Raw genomic sequence first — 25,611 nt, forward strand, 5'->3', positions numbered from 1 at the left:
AACATAATCTATTGGTTACCATCATACATCTAGACTGCCTAAAGGCTCATGGGACTACATGCCTCAGTGTGTCACAGAGGACCACATCACCCAAGCCTGATGCATGCAGCCATGAGTATCTGAAGGTCACATATTTTAAAAGGGTGCCTTGAGCATTAGACAGGACAAATGCATCATGATGGCAAGTAATTGAGTGAGCGAGTGAGTGACAGACAAAACATTTTCAAGAGGATCTGCACTATCTGTATGCATTGTGTTCAATAATCTTTGAAGCGCAACTGATCATATTGGAATTAATCAGTTTTCAAACCTGTACATTAAACCCTAAACTACATCTCAAGGTTCACTTATTCATCAAACGAATCATGCTTAAAGCATCTTTGCATGTAAATATCTGTCTCGGCAAAGCCAAACCCTCGCATAGGCAGTTTCTTTTCTATCTGCGTGCCACAATGTGTGTCTTACCTTGTTGTGCCATCTTCATCCTGTGGGTAGTGCCATTTTCATCTTTCTTGGTTATAATGAACAGAAAAGCTCACACAGGGAGTTGAGTAAGCTCTCATTTAATTCAACAGAATGAAATTATACAACCAGTGGTTAAAATCATAAATGAGTCTCATATAGGCTACATGTCTGTCTCTTTAGGGAAACAGGTTGTGCTTGTTTTACACACTTCATAGTTCATGGGGCAATTGAGAAATTACATTTTCTCCTAAGGGTGGGATGGTTGCTATTTTGATTTAGTCCAAGTCTCACAACCAAACATTTCACATTCCATAAATGCTCACTCATAGCCTGAATGCTCATATAAAGCTCACCAGCAGAAATATACTTTTTTCTCTCTTTTTTACCAAAATAAGACCATCTCTTCATGTGCTCTTCCTGAGGAGAGACTGAATGGAGCGTGCCTTCTGTGTATGTGTAAGGTAACCATGAAAATTACAGATTATAGTAATATCACATCATAAACATTGTCAACATCCTCCTCCTCATCATCATCAACACAATGTCATTGATAAATTATCTCCAAAATATCACCCGAGCAACATTTAAAAAAGATTAAAGAGTTAAAAGCCAAGCATCATCATGAGGCTGGATATATACTGGTTTTAACAGTACAGTACACTGACAAAAATAAAGACTTAAATTATTAGAAGATGCACTATATATCATATATCTGTGCATGGCAGGGGAATAAATGTAGAAACTCAGTACAGGACGTCTCTTCATCTTTTTCTCTCCTTGTTTCTGAGTGGTTACCTGGTCTTTTAGGCTACCAAACAGAGAGCAGTCTGGGTCTGCATGCGAGATATGTGTCTTTTGAAAAGGAGAGATTAAATGAGTAGGCCTATAAGACTTGAAGAGAGACAAGATATCTCCCTTCACCCTACATCCTTCAGTATCCTGAAGAATAGAATCAACAGCCCAAGTTTTTTTTTTAAACCTTTTTTTGATCCTTGATTTTTGTCTGCCAATTTCCCAAATCTTCAGACAAGACCTTGTGAGGAGAAGATCCGACCTTAAGTGTGCAATACTTTTAATACTGCTTTGAAAGCGTAGGCGGAAGAGGAGTGATCAATACAAGATTATTGGGTCTCTCCTGTCTTCTCTTCCTCAGTTTCTTCTTTCCATGAGTGAAATGCGAGCTCTTTCTGCATTCCCTTTCTCCTTTCTTTCTCCGTTCACCATCTAAAAGTCCATGGACATGGAGCGCTGTTGTGGGTCAACTATGGTGGTACTGTTACGAGCGCTGTTGCCACGGACACTGAGGGTTCCGCAGGGTCCTGCCATCCCACCAATACCTCCAGCGATGCCACTAGGCCCCGCCATGCCCACTCCTCCCGCCATACCCATTCCCCCAGCCATCGCCATTCCTCCTGTTATCCCCACCGCTCCTCCAATCCCACCTCCTGCAATCCCTGATGCTACTCCTACTCCTCCCATTGCTCCGCCTGTGGCTCCTCCTCCCACTCCTGCTCCACCACGCCCATAGATCTCACATGGGATCTCCTCTGTGACCAAGTCCTCGATGACTTTCTGGTCACAGTCGTGAGTCTGTGAGTGCTGCTTGTAGCCGTAGCAGCTCTTCTTGTAGCTGGCCGTGGAGTTGAACGTCTTCATGGGCGGTGGCTTGGAGAAGTCGTTGTGGTAGGACAGCTCCAAGGAGCTCAGGGTGGTGCGGCTGTGCTTCATGCTGCCGCCTCCAGTAGCTACAGAGGCCTGCGAGCCGCAGTGGTGCTCATGGACACAGCGGGACATGGTGGAGGAGCGCCGCAGCTTGTGGAAGCTGTCCAGCTCCTCAGACAGGTCAGCTAAATCTGACGATATCTCCTTGTCGCGTAGGGAGAAGAGCTCGTAGTGGGGCGGGTCGAAGACCTCCTGGAAGCCTGCCTTGTTGAAAACACCAGGCCGGCGAGCTACAACCTTGAAAAGAAGATCGATTCAGACAGTTCAATTTTAGTGATAAGCAGGCCACTAGTTTTCACACTGATATGAGTATATTTGAGTCGTTTTTGTCTGTACCTTTTCTTACTAGTTATAAGTGGGTGGGGCTCAGCTGGAAAAAGGGATGTCACATACTTCTGTGCACAAATCAATTGAGCAACATTTGAATTTAGAATCTGATGACAGATTGCTGCTTATGTTGCCAGACCACTTTCAATCAAAACCTGAACAACATTCCCTCTGTAGAGGGCTTTATGTGTCATTGAGGTTTGCCCCAACACGTTTGTTTGTTCAGTTCCTGTTCTTATTTTACTATATTTAAAAATGGTTATGTATATATAATACAGTATGAATGCCTAATGGGTCCTTGCTCACTTTTGTTCTGTTTACTGAGCCTGTGATACTTTTCTGGGGGCTATTAATGTACATTTACAGATAGCTTAATGAGAAGTATGATAGGTATTATCATTGACTGTATGGACCTTGTAAATCATAATCAAAAAATAAAAAAATAAAAACCTGAAAAACAAATTTACTTATATAATAAGATTCCAGGGGCTTTTAGATTTATAGACATCATTACAAATGTAATTGAATTTTGGTGCTGTATTTTGCTTTTTAATGGGTAACGAGCAAAATACACAATACATAATGTTTTATACCTATCTAAAACATTGGCTACCCAGTGTCAAAAAGTCAGAGGTCCCTTCTTGAGTCACCATATTGCACAATGTTCAGCAGTCACACAGGGAGAAATCTATTACAGATGGAGTCAGAGACACCAATTTCTTTACCTACAGAAGCCTCAGTAGACCAGCCATAAAGAAAATTAAATCGATGAGGCAGGTTAATAGAAGGTAGTGAAACTAAAAATCTTGTGTGATGTACTGCATTATTTTTGAACTGGTGTGCAATTATCACTCTCACTGGACGGAACACTCTCTTAGGCAACTCACATTGATAACATGGTCGGCAAAATGAGCAGAGGCATTTCAATCATCAGAAGGTGTGCTTATTATTTGGATGGAAAGACAAGTAAACAAGTAATACAGTCGCTTGATCTATCACACCTCAATTACTGTCCAGTAATCTGGTCTAGTGCTTATAAACAAGAAATTAAAAAGATCCAGCTTGCACAGAACCGAGCTGCCTGTCTTGCTCTTCACTGCTCAATGTGGAGCAGTGTTGAAGGGATGCATGCCAGGCTGTTATGGATAACAGTGGAAGAAAGACTGACATATAGCCTGGTCCAGTATATAAGAATAATCAGTGTCTCTAGGAAACCTACACATTTATTCTCACAGCTAACACACACACAGGTACTATCACAACACTAGGCAAGCCTTTATAGGACGCTTCACTCTACCTTTACCTAAAACTAATGCCATAAAGAAAACTGTAATGTATAGGTCAATGGCAAACTGGAACATATTGCCTCCGCATTTAACACAAATTACAAGTGAGATCACTTTTAAAAGGAAGTAAAATTAGCAATTAGTCAAATAAAAATAATCTCAAACTGCATATGATAGTGGGGATGTGAATGTGGATTAATGTTGTGTTTACCAAAGTATGACCGTGCCCATTGGTTACTTATGTCAAACGTTTGTTGGGAAGGAAATTTATTGATAATGTGGAGATATTAATTATATAGTAATTGTTTATTGTATTGATAATATGGAAGTATGAATGTAACGTTGATTGGCTTGTTTTGTTTTATCTTTTGTGTGGACCCCAGGAAGACTTTACTTTGCTAACAACTAATACTCTTTCTTCCCTGTCTCCAAAGCTACTAGAATCCCACCAGCGCTTTCAATTATGTGTTTCTTCTTTCCCCCTGAACAAAAGGTCAACCACAAAGGATCAGTTACCTTTTTCCTTGGCTGCTTCATCTGGACCAGGACAGAGATGATAAGAAGAACCAGAACTATGCCTGATGAGACACCAATGACGGTGCCATGGGTTTTAGTGATCTGATGAAAAAGCCCCTTAGATTGCTTCTCTGGAGTGGGAAGGTGTGAGGAGAAGAGAGGAAAGAATAAAAAAAAATTTAGAAAGTAAAAAACATGTAAAAAAAAATAAATAATAGAATGCCAACCCTAAAAACCTGCAAAAATAAATCCTATTTATAACCATAACAACCTCAATTGGAAAAAGTTGGCAAAAAGAAGACAATCACCTTTGCAGTGGTTTTCATCCCATGGGTAGACACAGTTCTGAACTCCATTGCACACCAGGGAGTTGTTAATACACATGTTGCTGTGGCAGAAGAAAGTATTGGCTGAACAGGGGGCTGCGGGCAAAAGACAACACACAGGGATGATGCAATTTATAAACCAACAGGGAAACAGCTGTTTAACAGTGCTGAGTAAAAGATGACTACACTGCAAAAAAGACTGGAAGCTATTTTGACGATAACAACAATAAAACAATAACAACGAAAACAACAAATAATAAAAGATCGATAATTTGGCCGTAGAAATCTGTAGAGGCATGTAATGAAAACACATAATGTTCTATTATTTCTTTCTACACTAGAGGTCAAGACATTCCACATAAGGCCATACATCATCGTTTCCTGCAGACACAACATCAGGGGGTGATGGGGGGAGGAGATGGCAGCTTCACTGAACTGCAGCCTTCGTGTCAAGGGAGTTTGAGAAGCAGGGGAGGGAGGGGAGAGGAGTTGGAAAACTAGTAGGCAGAGAGGAGAAATATGGAAAAGATGAAAAGAAACGCAGGGTGTGAGGTGCTGGTAGAAATGGCTTTATGTGGTGTGAATGGTCAGGAAAATGGCGGGAGACATCCCACATTAAAGCAACTGTTGGCGTATGAAGGCTGCGATGGCAGAGACAGACAGGACAGGTAACTGATGCTGACTACTGGGCTCAGGAGACTGATACACTGCCAGTCAGAAGGAAGAGCTGCAAGGCTCAGGAAAGATGCCTGGGTTTTGGTATAGGCGATCTGGGGCTGCAGCAAAAACTAAAGGGGAACCTGGTTCTTATGTGTGAAGTGGGGCTAGAGATGAGAGAAGTGGAAATTGGTTGAAAAGCAGTGACATCATATTTTTCTTATTTATCACATAGATTCATTTTTTATTTCATCTGGCCTGAGGAACTGTGTAGCAGGCACAACGTGTACCGTTGATCAGCACTGTGTTGTGGTTGAGAGATCTTTTTCTGCTTTGATATATTGAAGGACAAACAAGAATCAAACACAGACCTCCCATATCACAGGTGAAAATGTATCTGAACTATCAACTGAGCCGTCGGCCATCTTAATTAGTTTTAAAAGAATCTTAATTTCCTCGAATACAAAGCAAATTATTTTTGAGATGATACTCGCGAGACAGGTTTGTTGTTTATTTTAGGTCCAACCCTTAGTTAGGTCAAACTCACAAAAAAATGTCCAAGACAAAAGACAAAATCTTTCTGAAACCATCCCCTGATTAACCAAAGATCAAATGTACGCTGATGTACTCTGTAGTGTGACTATGTTAGCTGCATTTTGTGATTAAATGAAATTACAATGTTGCTATTTTGAGGTGTTGACAAGAACAACAAAATGCTGATTTGAGCTATACGACTAAAGAAAGAAAGAAAGAACAATCTTCTTTTGAGTCAAGCCAAGTCAAGTCAATATTATTTATAAAGCTCAAAATCCTAAATCACAAATTTCACAAACTCCTCCCAAAAAACCTTTAACAGGGATAAAAAGGAATACATCTCAGACATGCAGTTGATGTTGTATGTACGGAGTAGATCAAAATACAGTACAATTATAACATGAAACATCAGATGACAATGTTAGATAGATAGATTGCAAACATACATGAATAACATAGATCCAGGAGATGATGCCAAAACAGGCAGGAACTGAGCCACCAAACCTCCTCTCTACCATCTCTGCTTATTTTTCTTTATCAGTGAGACAGGATCATGGTCAGAGAAAGCCTGGACGTAATGTCCTGTCAAATCTGTCTCTTGTGGCTTGTTCACTCCTCCGAACTGTCCCAGTCACTTTGACAAAAAATCACCTCTCTAGTTGCAGCTGTGGACACACTTCCTGAGTCTTTATCACAGCTGAAACAGACTGTGGTCCGCTCCAGCAGCTTCACCCACTGCTCTGAGGTCCACTGTGATGAGGGCTCTGAGCCTCCACTTCCCTTTCCCTGCATGATTCCTCTGCCTTAGGGTTAAATCATTTTGACAGAGGGACATGTATATATGTGTGTAATGGTCTGTACAGTATAAAATAACGTGTGTGTTGGAGTGTCCACCCCATCTATCTCCCAGTAAGCCTGTAGACGGGGGTCGCTGACCACGACCACGACCACTTCCAAACCCATTATGCATGTGCCGCCTTCAAAATGTAGCATCTCACAGGGTGTCATCAACGCTTCACACTCTTACCCCCATCTAACCTCCATACACACAAACATACGCACAAGCACAAAACTCACATCTGAATGTATGCACTATGTGTGGGCGTGGGTGTTAGCATAAGTGTGTATTCAGTTAAGTCTTAATATGCATGGTTTACATGTCAGAGCGGGTTCTGTCTAAAGATTATAGGGCATTAAGGATGGTGGAGTGCAAAACTCATCATGTTCTCTGGGTGACAAAGATTAATGGTTCTCTATGACCTCCAAGTAAACTTTGAGCCAGTCGCTGACTCTGACCAAATAAAGTTTGGGAGTTATTCAAGAGACTTCAGACTTCTTTGAGATGAACTGTGTGATCAGAATTAATGAGGATCCAAATGGTCTTAAGGACTCTCAGAGTAAAAGAAAAACACCCTTGCTGAATTTAAAAAGCCATTAAGTCCTGACTGCAATGGTTATGGGTTTGCTGATGAAAACAACATTAGTAGTCACCCAGGGTTTGGAAAGTGTGCAGGAGAATGTGGCAATTAATATCTCAGTCTATTCAGGCATTTAATGAAAATATGATGGTGTGCTAACAGAAAAAGGGTTTTCTGCATGGCAATTCCTGCTACTTAATGTGCAACCTTTAACACTGAAAGTTCCTTGTCCTTCAAAAACGATGAAGCTTAACGTATAATTACTTCTAGTAGATCCATTAACCCTACTCAGCTATTCTTTTCACCAAAATAGATAAATTCCTATTTTCCTGTTGTAAGTGGCCTGTAATAAGCACAGTATCATGCTGTGACATGCATATCAAACAATTATTTGATGCTTTCAGTTATTTCAAAATGCTGGAGTAAATAATTGGTTTTCTCATATCTTTGCTCTAAACATGGCAAAGTGTAATTAGCTTTCCACGCTGAAATGACACTTGACACACATTGTTTCTGTTAGTGACTACTGATGCAGACAGAATGCAGGAGCTCATATATTGTGTGTGTGTGTGTGTGTGTGTGTGTGTGTGTGTGTGTGTGTGTGTGGATAAAGTTGTGGCTGTTACAGTAAAGTAATGACATACGTATGGTGCTGGAGTTAATCAGTCATAAGGGGCAAGGGAAACTGAAATGGAGCCAGAGGCCTGTACTACGAAGCAAGATTTGGCGTTACCGAGGTAACTTCAGGTTCAACCCAGGGTTTTGGGTATCACGACGGTGGATCACTTGTTACCGGGTTAAATCGCCGTGGTAACTTATGCTGAACACCTAACCTGGTTGGGAGCAGGTTTAAAGGTGTAAAAGCACCGCCTACTGACCAATCAATACTCAGTTGATAACGGCGTCACTGTTCTTAAAAGATCAGGTGGAGGTCGGTGCAGAGAGAGAGAGAGAGAGGTGCCCTCAGAAAAGTTAAAACATTTAGAGAGCGATAACCCCGTTAACATTCCCTGATGGGTATTTCATGAAATATATAGATTTTCAGCGGAGGGAATTACGTAAAGGCTATTTGTCGGCTTCTTGAGCCGTGTGTTGCCATTGCACATTGGTTGTTCATATTTATGTAGAATTATAGTTTGCTCTTCTTATGTAAAATATGCGGCTCTGGTAGATGTTTGCAACAGTACAGGCCTATATGTCTGCCAGTATTTTATTTTCACAGAATATTGTCCCAGCAACATAAGAGAGCATTCACATTTACAGGTCAATTGTGAAGGGGTTCTCACACTATTTCCTATTTGGATTTTTGATATTGAGATTATTTAATAAATATGCCAATTAGGAAAACAATTATTTGATGGAGTGTATTTAGCTATTACAGTGACTTAAATGATCACATTTTATAGCTAAATTGTGCATACATGTAGTTAATTCCAAAGGGTTCACGTTATCCTTCTTGACACTTTACGTCTTCTGCATCATCTACATCTGCATCTCTGTTAAATGTGAGACATTGTACGCTCCTCTGCTTTTTTCCACCCATAATTTATGTCCAACTGTACAGCATCTCGATCACTTTTGTCTTCACTCTCTCTGATACTTTGTCTCCTAAATACTGAAAATAATAGATACAGCATAGAATGACACCAAACTTCAATTCAAGACAACATATCCCCCTTGGATGAACATTTATATTACTTACTTTGGGTGATCTCCAGGAATCAAATCTAACTCTGTCACTGGATGACGTATCATCTTGATTCATCACAAATTATCAAATTAATGAATGTGTAACACAGGCCAAACAGATACACAAATAGTTTAAAATCAAGTAGTTTAACACTAAAGAGGAACTAAGGAAATGTAGCTCTTCCTACAGAGCTACAGAGAGCAACAAAGACGAAACAATGAAGTGCTAACCTGTGAGAGTGGCGTTAATGAAATGAAATATTGCCATGGCAAGATGTTAAGAATTGAACAGCAAGATTGAACAGAAATGATGGAACAAGATGGAAAAACAGGTTCAAGGCTGAGGCATGTTGTCAAGACAACTGGTACTCACGGTCAACAAATGAGGTGAAGAGCATGCGGAATCTGCTGAGTCGGCTCTTCTCATCAGCCCACATTCGCACGACTCCCACACCGGTATCCAGCATCACATCATTGGCAACGGTGCTACAAAATTTGGCCTTGAGGTTTTCGATGGCACTGCTGCCATCGTACACGGCCACAAAGTTCTTCTTGCACTCATTTGAGTGTTCCATCTGGTACTCTATGAAGCGCAGGTAGATCTGCAGATAGACAAACGATGCAGTCAATCACAGCCAAACAATGTGGAGGCAAATGAACAGCAGAACTCCACAGCAATCCATTAGCTCCACCCTACAGCTGTCTAAACATCACCACCAACTGTCCTTTTAATGCAGGCAAATGCATTTAAAGTATTGCATTGCATTAAATCAGCAAAGCAAATGTATCTAACAAAACATCCAGACACAGATAATGAAAAAAATAGAAAAGATTGAGTTGAACACTGTGATAGACTGGCGAGACACCAGAGCATGCTGCGATAGGAACATGGTAAACGGTTTAGAAGATGGATAGAATATGCATTAATGCACAATAATATCAAATAATATAGTTAATCTAATCAGAGTTGTGCTGCAAGCATGCATCATTCATACACTGATAATAACTGGCTACTTAGAAAAGTCAGTCTTTGAAAATATCTGTCATGGTGTTGCCTGCTCTGTCTTCCTCGCTCTCCTCTTTTCTCTAAGATGTGTCTCAATTCAGAGAATGCTGCAGAGACTAAAGGCTAGTAGGCTGAACCTGCACCTCCTCCCCACTGAGAAAGTCTGGCCTCAGAGAGAAAAACTAGTGGTGTGTTTGGGTGGTCAGAAAGTCAGAGATTTCCAGGTTTTCCACCGCAAAGCTGTGGTCAAACAGCTAACAAAGCAGTAAATTTGAATGGGAAAGTCAGGTAAACTTCCATAGTTTCATGACACTCACGTTTATAGTGTGAGTCAACAACTGGAAAACTTCTTACCTGTGATGATGACAACCCAAACACATCTTTTTCTAATGTGATATTCTACTACCTTATGATTTAATAAGGCTCACTATCGTTACCAAAATACACCAAAGTGTCTTTCACAACATTAACGTCATTAAAAGCCATTCCAGATAGTGAGCATGTTTAATTGGCTCTGGAACTGGGTCACCTAAATAGAATGTGTTGTTATTAATGTTATTAGAAACACCTGTGCTTTTCTTACTATCATGAGTCAAAATGTCTGTTGTGAAAAAGATGTGTTTGTGTTTGTGCCTGTGGCCTTTTTCACAACAGATATTTTGACTTGTCATAGTCATAGTTGGAAAAGCACAGGCGTTACTAATGATGGATCCGTTCTATTGTGTCCCAGTCAGCCATGATAGTGTGACACGTGCACAATACCAGGACCCTGATGCAGTTAAATGGAAATACAGCCATCCTTCATTCTTTAGAACCTGCGGTTTGCATTTGTCCACTTGTCCAGCCACATGCCTGCAGAACAGCTTCTCCTTTGCACATTAGTTAGCCTTAACATATAGTGGTATGTTTTTTTCAACCTGCAAAGTGATTACAAAATAATGTCTTTAAGTCCCCAGGACACCCTTCTTCCTTTATCTTCGCTTAAGATCAGCCCTAAAATGTTATGGAGTACCATGGGGGAACAGTCTTGAGATGCACCCAGTCATTAAATGGCTTGTTGATTCTCCGGTGAGAGGATTAGTGTCCAAGATTTATGCTAAACTGATGCAAGTATCTGTAGGAGAACTCCCAATAGTAAAGAAATGGGAGCGAGAGCTGAGCCTGGAGGGGAACATAATTAATTGGGAGACAGTTTGGGACAACATTTCCCACTGTTCCAAGAACCCAAATCACCAGAGGGTCGTTGTTCTTGTTCAATTGTGTTTGTCTGTTCTGTATGTTTAAAAATATAAAAAAGTAATAAAAAATTGATCTTAAAAAATACAAAATAATGTCTTTAAATTAATCAGCAGTCATTACATGACAAGATCTTGGCCACAGGGGGACAACAACAACTTAACTGAAACTTCAGTTGCACACAAGTACCTGTAACCATGCAGCAGTTAGCTGCTCTTATACTGCTGCTGATTGTGCTCAGCTGCTCTTTTCCTTCTGCTTGATTGAGTTAATATCTGGTGAGGCATCTCAGTGCTGCTGCTAAATTCAGATCCTTTTCACTGCTGCCTCACACTGCACATGTAGGACCAGTGAAATGGAGACTAATCTGTGTGTGTATGTGTGAGAGAAAAGTTAGGTAGAGCATGCGTGTGAGTCATGCATGAAGCTGCACATGTGTATGCTTAAAATATTACTATGAGTGCATAATGTGTATGGGTAATTGCTTACAGTACCTTATGTGACAGTATATTATGTAATTTGTGACTGTGTACATCTGCTGTTATACACTTAATTAGATGTGCATGAATTTATGTGTGCATATGTTTGTGTGTGTGTGTGTGTGTGTGTGTGTGTGTGTGTGTGTGTGTGTGTGTGTGTGTGTGTGTGTGTGTGTGTGTCAGTATATTGTGGTGAGGGAAATAAATAAAGGCTAGGCAGGTTGTATGGTTGTAATTTCAATGGGGTTTTGGATATCCACTCATAAATATCAGAACTTATGAGATCACTGGGCTTTCACTCTCGGCTTAAAAATGTACTTATGAATCTCCAGGGCTGTATTTTATAAACATATATTTTATAAACAAAATATGCCTGCATGTTTTCCCCCATGCTGCCTCTTTGTGTATTTGCAATGCTCATACCTATTATGTATTAAATTACTATCACAATACAGACATGACCACTGGAGGATTTGATCTCAATGACTGGAGAACACATGCTACATTCATACAAAATATGTAAATCAGGAAAATCACTGACAAACAAAATCCATTACGCATGTTGATACTGGAATTCTCTACTGAAACATGCACTGACGTCACATTTGCTATCAGAGTACAAGTACAAAAAAAAAGAAAATGAATGATGATAATGTTAAGATAGAGAACACTGTCAAGGTGAAGTTCCAGAGCAACTCTGCTAACAGAAAGGGGGAACACACTAAACCCAATGATAGTACACAGGGTGATTTCAGGGTTGATTCCATAAATATTTAGAAATTCTGAGCTGTTCTTGTTTATATTCAGGGCATTACCTCAATTCAGCTCTGTTTACACTGCAATAATTCATGCCATGGTAAATTTCTACATTATTTCTCATCAGAGTATTACTTCTTCTCTATTTGGGGATAGACTGCATGTCACCAGTGAGATGAGATTGTGTAGCACTTGTAATGTAGTCCAGCTTAGAGTTGGAAAAAAAGCAACTCCATGCAGTTTGTCACCATTTACCATTTACACTGATTAACAATGCAATACAATTAAAATAATTAGAAAACATTAGTGCTTTGACCTGAGATACACATTCAGCTTATCAAATGCACTCAGAAGGATGCGCAACAAAATATTGTTGCGCATAGTGAAAATGGTAGAACATAACTGAGAGCGACGTTAATGATTCGGATGTAAACCTTCCTCTAATGTTGTTCAGTCTTTCAGTGTCTAGCTAGTTAAGAGATGAGATGAATAGAAAAGCCCTTGAATACTTTAATATGTGAGATCTCAGGATGTTTTTATATTTTATATCATCTACTTTAAGAACATTAAGACGTATTTGTCAGATATTTGAAAATGAATAGTTTGGAGTATAGACCAGACCCTAGATCGTAACTATTTAAAAACGGTGAAATCTTAAAGTACCAAACATGGGTGGAAGGATAGGATAGAAGCAATGCATGCCATCATTCCTGATGACTCATTTGTACTTTCGTACTGACCTTGGACTGAGGAGGAGCCCTGATGGTCCAGATACAGTCCAGAGCATCGGTAGGCTTCACTCTCTCTTCCTCCTCCACCTGACTGGAGCGAATAATCCCATCCCATCCACCGATTTCAAACTGACAGTCTGTACAGAGGCAGAGGAAATGTGGAGGAGAGAAGAAGAAAGAGAAAGAACGACAGACAGACAGAGAAAGGTAAAAGACAGGGAAGGTGAGAAAAGCATCACGTGGAGGTACGTACATGAGAGAAGCAAAAAAAGAAAAACGTGAGAGGGAAAAGAAAGCAGAAGATGAAGAGGAAAAGGGGTGGGATGAGAAGAGGAGCATGACAGACAGAGACAAAGATGAAGAATATTAAAAGAAGTATGTGATTTAAGGTGGAATTAAAGTGAGCACAGCGGATTAGGACAAAGGACAATAAGAAGACAGCGGAGCAAAGGCATAAGACAGAAAGGAAAGAGACGGATGAAAGAGGTGTGTGTTCCTTCATGTGTTTAAATGTGTGCATGTGTGTGAATGTACATCCTTTCACTTCATGTACAATTGTGTGCTTGTCAAGGTACATTTGCACGTTCAGCATTCACGTCAGAGGCAGAGATCGCCTCCGGTGAGCTTCAAAAGGATCGGGAAAAGAAATCTGCAAAATACTGAAGAGCTTACCTGGGATGGGGTTTAGCAGTCCGCCCACGTGCAGATGAAAATCAGGGTCTGAAATGATAAGATTTGGGAGGCACATTACTCTCAATCCACACAGTAGAAATGGGTAAGCAGAGAACACAAGATAAGATCCCATTAAGGCAGGCCAGATAAAGCAGAAAGGGGTCTGTTGAAGCTAATATCTGTTGCCTGATGGGAGACACAGATTTCTAGGCATATTGGTTTTAGATTAAAGAGGCTCTGATGTTTAACGTGTGTCTGCTGTAGAGCAAGACAAGTGAAGGAAAGAAAGCTATGATGTTGGAGAGCTTATTGTTTAAATGTTATTTTTTCTGTCACACTGAGATCGAATTCTCCTCGATGTTTTGGAGGACTTTAAAAAAGCAAACTAACCAGATCCAGTTCTCTGCACATATTACCCAAAACCTTTGATGTATACAAAAATATCTTAGAGAATCTGAGGGTGTTTACATTCACTGCAAATATACAGTTTGGGTGTCCCTACCTGCAATGAAGGTGTACTTAATGCGGAAGCCAAGGCCTTCCAGCTCCTCGTCGCTGGTGAACTTGATCCACATGAAACGTCCCGTCGATGTAACCAGGCCTGGGTTCTTTCCCCCACAGAAGCGGTCAATGAGCGGCGAGAACCCAAATGGCCCATCACGGATTTCGATGTGATCGAAGCGGCACTCGAATGATGGCTCGATGTAGTAACTCTTATCAAAAGCCAGCTGAATCCTTTGTCTAGAAAGAGCTTTGGTGGACAAGGGAGTGGGGAGAGAAAGGAAACAAAAGAGGTAAATCCATGACAGCAATAAAATTAAATCTTGCTTTTGCAGGACAAAGAAAAATCTGGATTGTCTTCTAAAGCACAAAAGTCGAGTCAAAAATGAGTTAATCGAGATTATGAAGTTGAGCACTTACTTCTAACTCCTCAGCTGACTGTGTGGAGAGCGAACTTTTTAGAAGTTGGTTCGGGGTATTTCTGATCTTATCTGTCTGTTAAAGTGATGGCTTTTCGTCATGCAGACATAGCTGACTTTTACTGTGATTAAATGATCCTTTAATCAGACATGACAGGACATTTATAGAAAAGTCGTAAATTATCGTGCAACATTTGGCACCTGGTGCACAATAGGGAGCATCCACTGCTGAAGAACAGCACTGAGATCAAAAGTATTAATATAAAGGAAGGAGTGTTATGTCCTCTGACAGGCTGCATCACTTGTGAATTTTTAAATGATTCTTGCCATTGAAGCTGTAACTAATATCCACTGTGAGCACAATGGATGATCGCCCCACTTCCATGTACTTCACATTTACACTGCATGTTGGATATACTCAATAAATCCATTGAAGTACCTGCTCTGCCTTAACTTCGAAGCGAGATTCTACCTATATGCTCTCCCAAAACAGCACAGGAAATGATTACACAGATTAACATACATATTTAACCTAATTAGATCACCCAGACGTTGTTTAGGCTTTGGTTTGTGCTTTCCAATTGTGGTTGACAGCATTATAAGCACATTTCTGCATCTGTAAACATATCAACATATGCAAGCATGCATCACACAGCACATATACAGTACAGTATACACACACATACAAAAGCAGATACAAACACAGTCTGACATGTCAGCATTGCTATCTCTGAGTCAGTGAATACAGAACATTGCGACCACAGCATGAAGTGTAGTTCACAAGTTCATCTGTCATGCTAATCCACAGTATGTCTATATCTCCCTAACACCCCCACCACCACCCCCACACACACAGAGGAAGTATTTAACAAGGGCAATTCATGCCTGCCTTGGGAGATGAATCATACTAAATAAAGATGCTGAGGGTCGGAGGTGGTGCACTGAATCATCTCTGGCATGGAGAAGCCAAGCACGCCCCGTTAGAGAAAAAAGAGCGATGTCAAGGGCGGTACATACATGTGTATGGTGCAGTGTATTTGTGTCTCTGTTATTGTCTTTGAATTTGAGCCTGAGTGTTCTCCCTTTCTGCTTGAACGAGCAGCTGTGTGCCTGCACTTCCTGCTATCTGTGTGTTCATTCCCTGGTGCGTTGAGTCTCATTATCGCTATAACTTTCTATCTAACACACACACACACACACACACACACACACACACACACACACACACACACACACACACACACACACACACACACACACACACACACACACCACTCACACACAAATGACACAGCCTATACAGAAAGAGCAGAAACCATAATCATCTACTGAGCAGATGAACTGAGGGACATAATGAATGATTCTCACTAACCACAAATTATAATTACAAAGCTATCTGATTAGCACTTGTGCCAAACGTGAGCATCTTTCTCTCTCTGTGTGAGAAGCAGAATAAAGGGCTCATCGCTGGAGCTCGGATATTAATATGACAGAGGCCATTCAGGACCAAATAAAAGCAAATGATCATCTGTCCCTTTGCAGACCCACTGTGATGTACTACTGCACACACCAGTAGGCTGCTTGGGATGGAGTCACAGCTTATTCTTCAACAATGGATCTGGGCTTGATTCGTCCACAGGGGGAGCCCTTGAGCCATGTGTAAAATCTCTCCCCCGCCACAGCAAGAAAAGTACCACACTCACAAGCATGAAAGGCTGTACTTTAACTCAACAAACAATTTTTTTCATCCATTTAGTATGAAAACACATCAAACAATATCCCAGACTATATCTCCTATAGCTGCTAATGATTCCATTCCAGTATGTCTCCCGTGCAGCAGGCCACCAAATTACTGATGGATGTGATATTTGTGGTATACACTAAGGCGTTGCCAGGACGCTTGCAATTCAGTGATATGCCACCGAAGCTCAGCTGTGTAGCAGATGTTCCAGTTTTTTATCTTTTCATTAAATAGCGGAGTCTTCTGGCACACCCTGCCAATAGAGATGAACACAGCACTACTCTGATTCGGCCAAAAGTCAGGGGCTACCCACAATGCGCCACTTTACATCATTTTCAAAGGGTTATATCTGTGGGGTGAAACAAACTCAGGATGGCTCAGTAAAATGTCAAGCTGATTGCCCGCCAGCAAAAGAACAAAAAATCAGATAGGGGTGAGGTTATTTATAAAACAATGTCAGTCAGACTAATGACATTCACTGAAGGAGGCAATATGCTGAAAGGCGGGAAACTGTGTCAGCTGTTCTGATGACAACAGCTACCGAGCAGAAGATAAAGTGTTCAGATGGAAGAGGGCCCTGCTTTACCTTCCAGGATGTAAACACACTCCTTGTTGGGCGGGTAGGTGTTGGGATAGTTTGGCGATGTGAACACCCCGCCATTGATGTTGCGGACCCACGTGCCACAGTCGTTCTGGTTAGGACTCTGGCCGCCATGCTCGCTTGGGGAATCTTGAAGCAGAAAGGCAGATGACAGACAAAAGATGGGTTATTGACTCAGGGGATCAATGAGAGAACGTTTGGAAGGAAGGGAGAGTGGAAGGAAAAAGCAGGCAGGGAATAAAGAGGAAGGAAAGGCAGGACAGAATGAAGAAACCAACCCTTATGTTCTATGATACAAGTAGAGATAATGCCTCTTATTTCAGACTGTTTACATATGGGTGAAACATTAATGGAACAGAGAGGAAATAGAGATTGAGCTTACCTTTAGTTCTCTGTGCCAGAGCGAAACCCTCTTCTATTAGAAAGAAGAGTACCCACGCTGCAAAGCAGAGATGTAACACATTAGTCACAGGTGACATACTATTACATTTATATCCTTGTGTTCAACAACGACAACATGGAAATCCCTCAACAGCCACAGAATACAGTACGTACAGGTGATCAGCTGCAATATTGATTTAACCTGACCTTTATTAATAACAAGTAAAATATGTATCAATACAAGTTTCAAGTTAATCCCTGATTGAATTTGTAAAATTAAAAAATGTATTGATGAGAAAGGAGGAGAGTGAAAACTAAGTAAGGTATGTTTAGTAATGTCTTTATAGTGTAAATTCAGGAGTTAAGCATATCATTGTCAATACAAAGCATTCATGAAAGGAGACTACAAGACTGAAAAGAGATACTGAGCTTGGAAGATGTATAGTTGCAGTTGCTGAAGTGAACATTTCTAACTGTAAGCTCATTGAGGATAGATGGCTTGGCCTACACCTACATGAAATAGTTCAATGTTATTAATGTAACCATTGGTATACAGCAACTTTAGATAAGAAGTGAGGATAATTTCTGATCATTCATTTCTTTATTCTGCTCTGTAGTCTTGGTTAACTGATTAATTGTTGTAGAAGCATGCTGATATACTGCGTAGGGTTAAAGTGTGGTTTAGAGTAGCTTGTTGACTTCAGTAGCAGCAATGGTAAAATATTTCTGTGATTATATATATATATATATAATATAGTTATACATATAGTTGCTGTAAAATAATACATGTACAATAGTTGCTGGTTGACTCTTGCAATAGTAGTAGGTTAGTCACAGCTGATGCAATCACTACCTGTGGCGGCAACAGAATAGTACATACAGTACATACATAAGCAGTAGTAGATATAGGTAGTAGAACAGTAGCTGTGCAGTGGGAATTGGCTAGCACTAATAACAGTAATAGCAGCAGTAGCAAGTAGTAGTTCATTAAAGATAGTTTAAACCATCAACTCTCATTCAAACCACTCCAACTCTAACCTATTAATCTGCAGCCTTGAGGTGCCAGAAACGCATTAGCAGAAAAAACAGGATTACAGGCTCCAAGGCTTACAGCACTGATGAGGATACAGTCATTTGGGCCGAGCACTGCTACAGACAATAGGTGAAATATGTTTTATTACAATGATATCTGCACTGAAGGCGAGCACGTTACAGCTTCTGACACTGCCTTGCTGTGATAAGCCATTGTAGACCTGATCCCCTCTGAGTTGATAATAGGTTGGCCCGCTCACATCGAATTAGACAGTGAGCGTGAGCCTGGCACGTTGCATAATGGCAACCAGGAAGAGAGGATGGAAAAGAGAGGGAGAGAGAGAGAGAGAGAGAGAGAGAGAGAGAGAGAGAGGGAGAGAGAGAGAGAGAGAGAGACAAAAAGAGAGAGATGGGGGGTCGGTCTAATGAAGAAGAATGCATGGTTAACATAAGCAGTGAACACAACTGCACCAATGAGCATGCATGTTTGAATGGAATGTTTGGATGGTTTTGAAATGCGCGCGCACACACACACACACACACACACACACACACACACACACACACACACACACACATGCGCGCGCGCGCGCACACACACACGGCCCCCAGGCTCCGGGTTCCTCATTACTTCTATCTCCATTTTCTTGCATTCTTGCAATTAAGTATCGTATGTGGGGGTATGAGCTGTAGCAAAGGGGAAATTTAGAGAACAGACCACCCAAACTCAAGAACCAAATAGCAGAGAGATGCTGTAGGCTCTCACTGAAGCTCTCACGTTTTATTTATTTTTTACATTATTAGCCAGTCATTAAATCTTGCAGATATCAGGGACACTGTAAACTACTGCGTGCCTCAACATAGCTAGAAATCTTGTCATCCTTTCAAATGCTTTTGGTTGAAAATGAACAAAACACACTCTGTAAGAAACATTGTTCTGGATAATGTCTGTTTTACTTGTAAACCAAAGAGCTGCCTTGAGCTGCAGAGGCAGAAATGTGTATCAAGCATATCAATATTTAAATTAACTTATTAGGCAAAAGTTGCATAATTTATGCAGGCATTTGTAACATGTTTTGCAATATTATAAATAAATCACAAGCTAAATAGAGTTGCAGCCATTGTCACTTCAACACCAAGACAACATTGTGTGAATGTGTGTACAAATGGATGACAAATGATAATCTGAAAACCAAAAAAACAGAAACAAACACAACAGTTTACAATGTCAATCAATACGCTCTCGTACTAAATGCATACTGTCTGTTATCCTCCAGCCTAAAGTCCACTAGAAGGAGTGTCAAACATACTATATACAGGTTAGAACATTCATGTGCTGCTAAATTACTTAAAGAAATATTCTGGACATTTGAAGGTATTGTCACATCCCACTAAAATAAATTGTAACTCTGGTCATTTTAAAGAACTAAAGGGAAATTACCGCGGGTTCACAGCGTGATTCTAGGTCATGTCATTTCATTTTTACATCACTTCTCACTTCCTTTTAGAAGCCAAATTGAGGCTGTAATCTGCTTTTTCTCTCTCGAAACTGACTACCGTAGACATGACAAAAACAGAGGCCACTGCAGCCTTCTGTAACACAGGACTAAAGAGGGATTGGAAATAATATTATAGAGCTGATAATGTGGGATTTTGCTGTATCCTGTCCAGATAAGGAACTACGGCCTTAATTAGGGCTATATGACGTAAATTACAATGATATAGGCCTACCAGCTATGAACCAGCTACCAGAAGTGGATAGGCAGGATTTTTTTTAAAGAAATATAATAGTATTGCGTACTTTTCAGTTAAGTTTTATTTATTATATACAGGCAAACTACCATTGTTTTTATTAAGCTATCTAATTATTACATTTTCTTGATATGTTACTGTAGTAGATTTCTCTTATGTCCTGCTGGGAATGTTATTGAGAGAAGACAGGACCGTCTTACTGTCTTTAATGAGTATGAGTATGAACTGTTTTATAATTGGTTTTTGTCACATGTTGTAGGTTATCCTGTGTGAGAATTTACACAATAAAGTTAATGATACAAAACAAAATCGGCTACCAGTCCAGACAGTAGACCTAAGTAGGCTAGCCTAAATTAGTAAAATAACAGATTAACGTTAATAAGGCAAGGCCAAGTACAGTTCTACCATAACGCTTTATAATCCATTTAAAGATGACATTAGTTTTCGTCGGACGTCATACTCTGTCACAGTTCAAATAAAGAAGTGGTATGACGACATCCTACAGGTAGGCTAAAGTTACACACCTGTGGCCACCAATTAAACTATATAAATGAGCCTACTATGAATTAGACCGTACGGCCTACAAACGGTTAACTCTGCAGGAGGAGCAGTAGGCTAGCTAATGGCCAATGAACACACAACTTACACAGATCCAGTCTACCTGTTGAACCCTCTTTATAGCCAGTCTATGGTTTAAGCACACTGTTATACTGCAGTAAAGAACGCTCCACTGAACGCATCAAGAGGTGTAGCCGCCGTGTGCTGCGGCGCGTGCCTCAGGTGTTGATGGCGCGAGACAGTGGCTGGAGCGGGAGTCAATGGAGCAGCAGCACGCGCACACGACAGCGGACGTCGGTGTCTGGCTGGGTCTGGACAGTTGTAAGGCTGCTTTGAAGCTAAATCTGCTGCTGTCTGTTGGATTCACACATTTAAATAGTATAGAGATCTTCAACAGGGGGTCCGGGACCCCTAGGGGGTCAAATTATAGTTCATTTTGAAGGTTTTTTCTAATTCAAAATGTCTTAACATGAATCCAATATATTAGCAAATATAAATCTCCACTGATGATAGGCTTACTGGCCCATAGGTCAGGTAGTCACTAAGGTAGCCATCCACAGATACAGTCCATCCTAAGGATTCAATGTGCCACATGTACAGTATGTGCAACATTTAAAGATGATCATGCTCACAATAATTATTTTAATAGCTTAGTATTCTATGCACTAAACAGGTATGTATAAAGGCTTTAGGACGCCCTACACTTTGTTGTAGGCCCAGTTTAATATGCAACTTCATTTTATACAACATACAGTAGGGGGTCCCTGCTCTGTCTCTCTTTCAGTGTTCTTGGTTTAAAAAACGTTGGAGATCCCTGGTCTAGCAGCCTGATTGTGACATAAGCTACAGTATGTTTTGATGTCAGTGAGATAAGACGGTCAAACTGTCAGCATATTATTGGAAAACCCTAATGCGCCCCGATGGATTTTTTTTAATTAACTTTTGATGAGGAGTGTGATAATGAGTGTCCATTATAATCATGAACCACCATCAGATTACACTCACATAGGCTGATATGGACAGAGGCACACCTTGCAGTGCCTAAACTGGCTAAACCTCTCTGGTTCTGGTCGCTTTTTAATTACGCTTAAATGGTCCAGCATAGCTTATAAGAGCATTACAGAAGAATGGATCCTTTTTTATTTGATCAAATGCTGAAAGCCAACAGAGGGTTAATGAGAAACCATTTGTTGTTAGGCTATTTTAGTTTATTTCCACATTGACCGGGCTCTGGCCAGTTCAACCTACCAAACCTTACCAAACTCAGAGAACCTGTCTGGCTTTTGTTGAATCTCAGAAAATGGAAAGCAGACCAACAGATGCTGGAACTTGAATTGATCAGTCAGTGGTTAATGGAGATGTCCATCAGTGATGTGGGCAATAAAACAGGAAGATTCAAACAGAGGGCAAGTTGATACTTAAGACAAATAGCCTAAACGAGACTGAGAGAGAGATGCGGGGGAAAGATGAGTTAGTTTTGTAAATTGCCTTTGCGGTCTCACTTTAAGAGAAATGTATAAAAAAAATCATGAGGAGATTTTAATCTGTTCACTTCTGAAGCTTAACAATAGCAAATATATTTTTTTAATTTCATGCCATCCTTATTGCTTTGAACGCGTTGAAATTCACATCACCTGCAAATAAAAGACCCACTGTGCTAAAAAAAGAAGAGGTAAAGAGATGCATACATTTCATCTAATCTTAAAATAAACTGTCGATTCTCTGTGCCCAATGCACTGGACCCTGACGCGCATCACGGATTCCCGGGCAGCTCGTATCCAACTCACCTCTGTGCATTTCCTCTCACGGTGTGATTCCAACCCAAAAGCACCTTTCTAAAAACGCCCTCCTTTTGAGTCCATTTTATGGGGTCCACGGGGCTCTTCACAAAACCCAACTTTTCTCTGACAACCGTAAATCCATTACGCAGAGCCACGCTCCGAGAAGACAAGCAGCACCGAGTTCTTCTTCAGTCGGCGGTCCCGCGGCGTCTGGCTGGAAGATGAACAGTGCTGCGAGCCTTTCAGCCAGGCATCATCACTGGGAACACAGCTTCCAGTGGCACTACAGCGGAGATGACAGGTGGAGGGTGGACTGATCCAGGCGGGCTGATGCGCTCTAGGAGAGATGGGTATCCAAAAAGACGCAAATTGATGATAGAGAGAGACAGAGAGAGAGAGAGAGAGATGGAGGAAGAGTACGGATGAGGAGGAAAAAGAAGAGGAGGAAGAGAGTCCGACTCTGTCTGCTCTCCTCCGTGTCTGAACTAAGCAAAGCTTCTGAACGAGGCTCATTTAAACCGCGGCCGCTGCTTACATCAATGAGTGGCTTGTCATGAGCATCGTCAAGGTAGACACAGCGAAGAAATTACATTTCCGGCCGTGTCTTTCAAAGTAAAACCGCACTGATGAACTTGTTGCAACAAAACAAAAACACACACACACACACACACACACACACACACACACACACACACACACACACACACACAGACAAAATACACATGATCATGAACACACATGGCAAAAAACAGTTTTTGTCATCTTGTTATAGGTAAATTATTGGGGGATGCATTATCTTAATATGATTGGTTAATAATATCTTGCTGGGGAAAATGGACAAGTTGCAAATCAAGAGATGTGCATAATGCATGAAGAGAAATAGTTCTGCTTTATTAAAAAAAAAAGTACTTCATGGGCTAAACCCATATTTAACCCAGTTTTGTGATGAAGGCCGTAGATTGTATACTATATTGTTCTTGATTTTGCTAAAGTGTCCAATGGCTCGTCCAAATAAAAAATCCCTTCCAGAGCACTACTAATGTTACAAAATCTCAATTATGTTAAAGCTATAGTGCATAGTTTCTGTGGCCCCCATGAGGAATTCTAAGTAATGACAACAAAATTGAAGGCACGTCCACATAATACAAGCCTTCCGTGACGGAGCACCACCCCCACGACAACTTCACACAGTTGCTAGTAGCCAAGGAGGACACGGAGGATTACAAAAACATGACTGACTCTTCAGAAGAGGTCATTATCTTCAATCGAGTTTCTGCGCGGGAAAGTCGCCGGACGCCACAGTCTTCTGAACATAGTCACACTGAGAAATCCAGAGAGAGTTGTGTGGAGCTGATAGTCTTAATTAGCTTTGTAGCAACTCATCTGGCAATTGGTTGAATGGAACGGACGTTTATTATTATTAAAAAAGGTACGCACTAAAGCTTTAAACCAGCGGTGCTGCTCGATGCCTCTGGCCGGTAAAGGGACATCATCAGCGGGAAACGTTGAACAAGTTTGCGGGTGGCAAACTTGTGTTTGTTGTCCGCTCATTAGACAACGAACTGGACTACATCCAACTTCAACGAAACTCCCAACGCCCCAACAGAGACTGCTGTGTTTTTGTTGCTGTGGAAACAACAGTGTACTATCCAGCCAGTTTCTCTGTCGCCGGGTAAGAGTGGAGATGGGCTGTGTTAACACGGACTGGTGCAGAAATGAGCTGCATGTATCCAACTAACTGCTAACTGCTGGTGGAGTTTGTGACTGTTAAATGCTGACCATTCTACATTCCACGCAAATGTACGACTGTGTTTATAATCGTGTTTACAGTCTACCAAGCGCTAATGCTAGTATGCGTTAGCTGAACTTTACAGAGCATATGTGTGTGCACTAGCTAAATGTAGCCGGTTTCGTATGTCGTTTTTATATAATGTCGTTTTTATATAATGTCGTTTTTATTTATTTTAAATGTGTAACACCGCAGAGCCACGGTGAAACGTTGTTTCGTGTATATGGTTGAAATGACAATAAAACACATTTGAGTTGAATGCTGCCTCACTGTCTCTGTCTACGGTAGGCGTGGCTTGGGAGTGGAGTCTAAAGCAGCGAAGCAAGTGCATTCTGGGATTTGGTGTCTTTCATCCACATGAGCCAAAAACACATTTTCTGGCTCATCTCGGCCTAGAAGGCACCAATTTCTATACTTTTTTCACATTTCTACTACATAAGTGACCCAATTTAAAGATATATTAATCTTTCCAATGGTGAAATATCCCTTTAAGTTTCAAATTAGCATAAGTAGTTTTTGTGTTTTTCCGTAACTTCTTAAAAACGTACCATAAGAAGCTGACTGACTGCCACCCTGTAATATGAACCAGCATATATCCCCTAAACCAGTGGTTCCCAACCTTTTTTCCTTGGCGCCCCCTCTACTCATGTCTAAGAAAAGCTGAGCCCCCCCTGAAACCGAAGTTGAGAGATAGAGCCTTACTTCCTTTTTTGATACAGAGCTATCAGCACTTTTACGTTTCTCCACCATGTTTCATTCATAAAACAGTGATGCTGTGGCGGCAGGAAAAACGAGGATGCTAGCAGCTAGCAGCTGACCTGATGACAGCAGCTAGCAGCTAGCAGCTAGCAGCTGACCTGATGACAGCAAGGTCCCAGGTTAAGAGGTCCCGGAGGTTTGGCCTACTAAGTAGCCTGCCTACAATTTTAAGCAAGAACAAAAATATATAGTTTTTATACAGACTTTTGTATTCATTATATATTCTAGTGTATTATCATAATTTGTTTAACATGTGCAAATATTTTTTTTTACCTCAACCTCAAACCAGATAAAGACTTGCGCACCCCCTCTGATCTCTGCCGCCCCCCTGAGGGGTCCCCGGACCCCAGGTTGGGAACCACTGCCCTAAACCAAAGGTAATTAATATACAGTATGTGGACACTGCTTTCATCACAAATAAACAATCTCATTACAACACTGTATGGTTTTGAAGTTTTAGTTATTGCTGGAGTTTAA

General features: G+C 40.9%; 1 protein-coding gene across 1 annotated transcript; it reads right to left on the minus strand.

The window, feature by feature from the left end:
- Nucleotides 1-547: 547 nt before the first annotated feature.
- On the minus strand, nucleotides 548-23,056 carry neto2a (neuropilin (NRP) and tolloid (TLL)-like 2a). Its single transcript, XM_078256513.1, has 10 exons — nucleotides 22,593-23,056; nucleotides 17,465-17,521; nucleotides 17,068-17,211; nucleotides 14,323-14,571; nucleotides 13,821-13,868; nucleotides 13,158-13,285; nucleotides 9,314-9,542; nucleotides 4,625-4,738; nucleotides 4,317-4,447; nucleotides 548-2,424 (listed from the first exon to the last, which is right to left on the minus strand). The coding sequence occupies exons 1-10, from the start codon at nucleotides 22,600-22,602 to the stop codon at nucleotides 1,690-1,692; spliced, it is 1,845 nt and encodes a 614-aa protein (XP_078112639.1). The 5' UTR covers nucleotides 22,603-23,056; the 3' UTR covers nucleotides 548-1,689.
- Nucleotides 23,057-25,611: the final 2,555 nt, after the last annotated feature.

This window comes from Sander vitreus, chromosome 1 (assembly GCF_031162955.1).
Source record: "Sander vitreus isolate 19-12246 chromosome 1, sanVit1, whole genome shotgun sequence".
In the NCBI taxonomy this organism is placed as follows: Eukaryota; Metazoa; Chordata; class Actinopteri; order Perciformes; family Percidae; genus Sander; species Sander vitreus.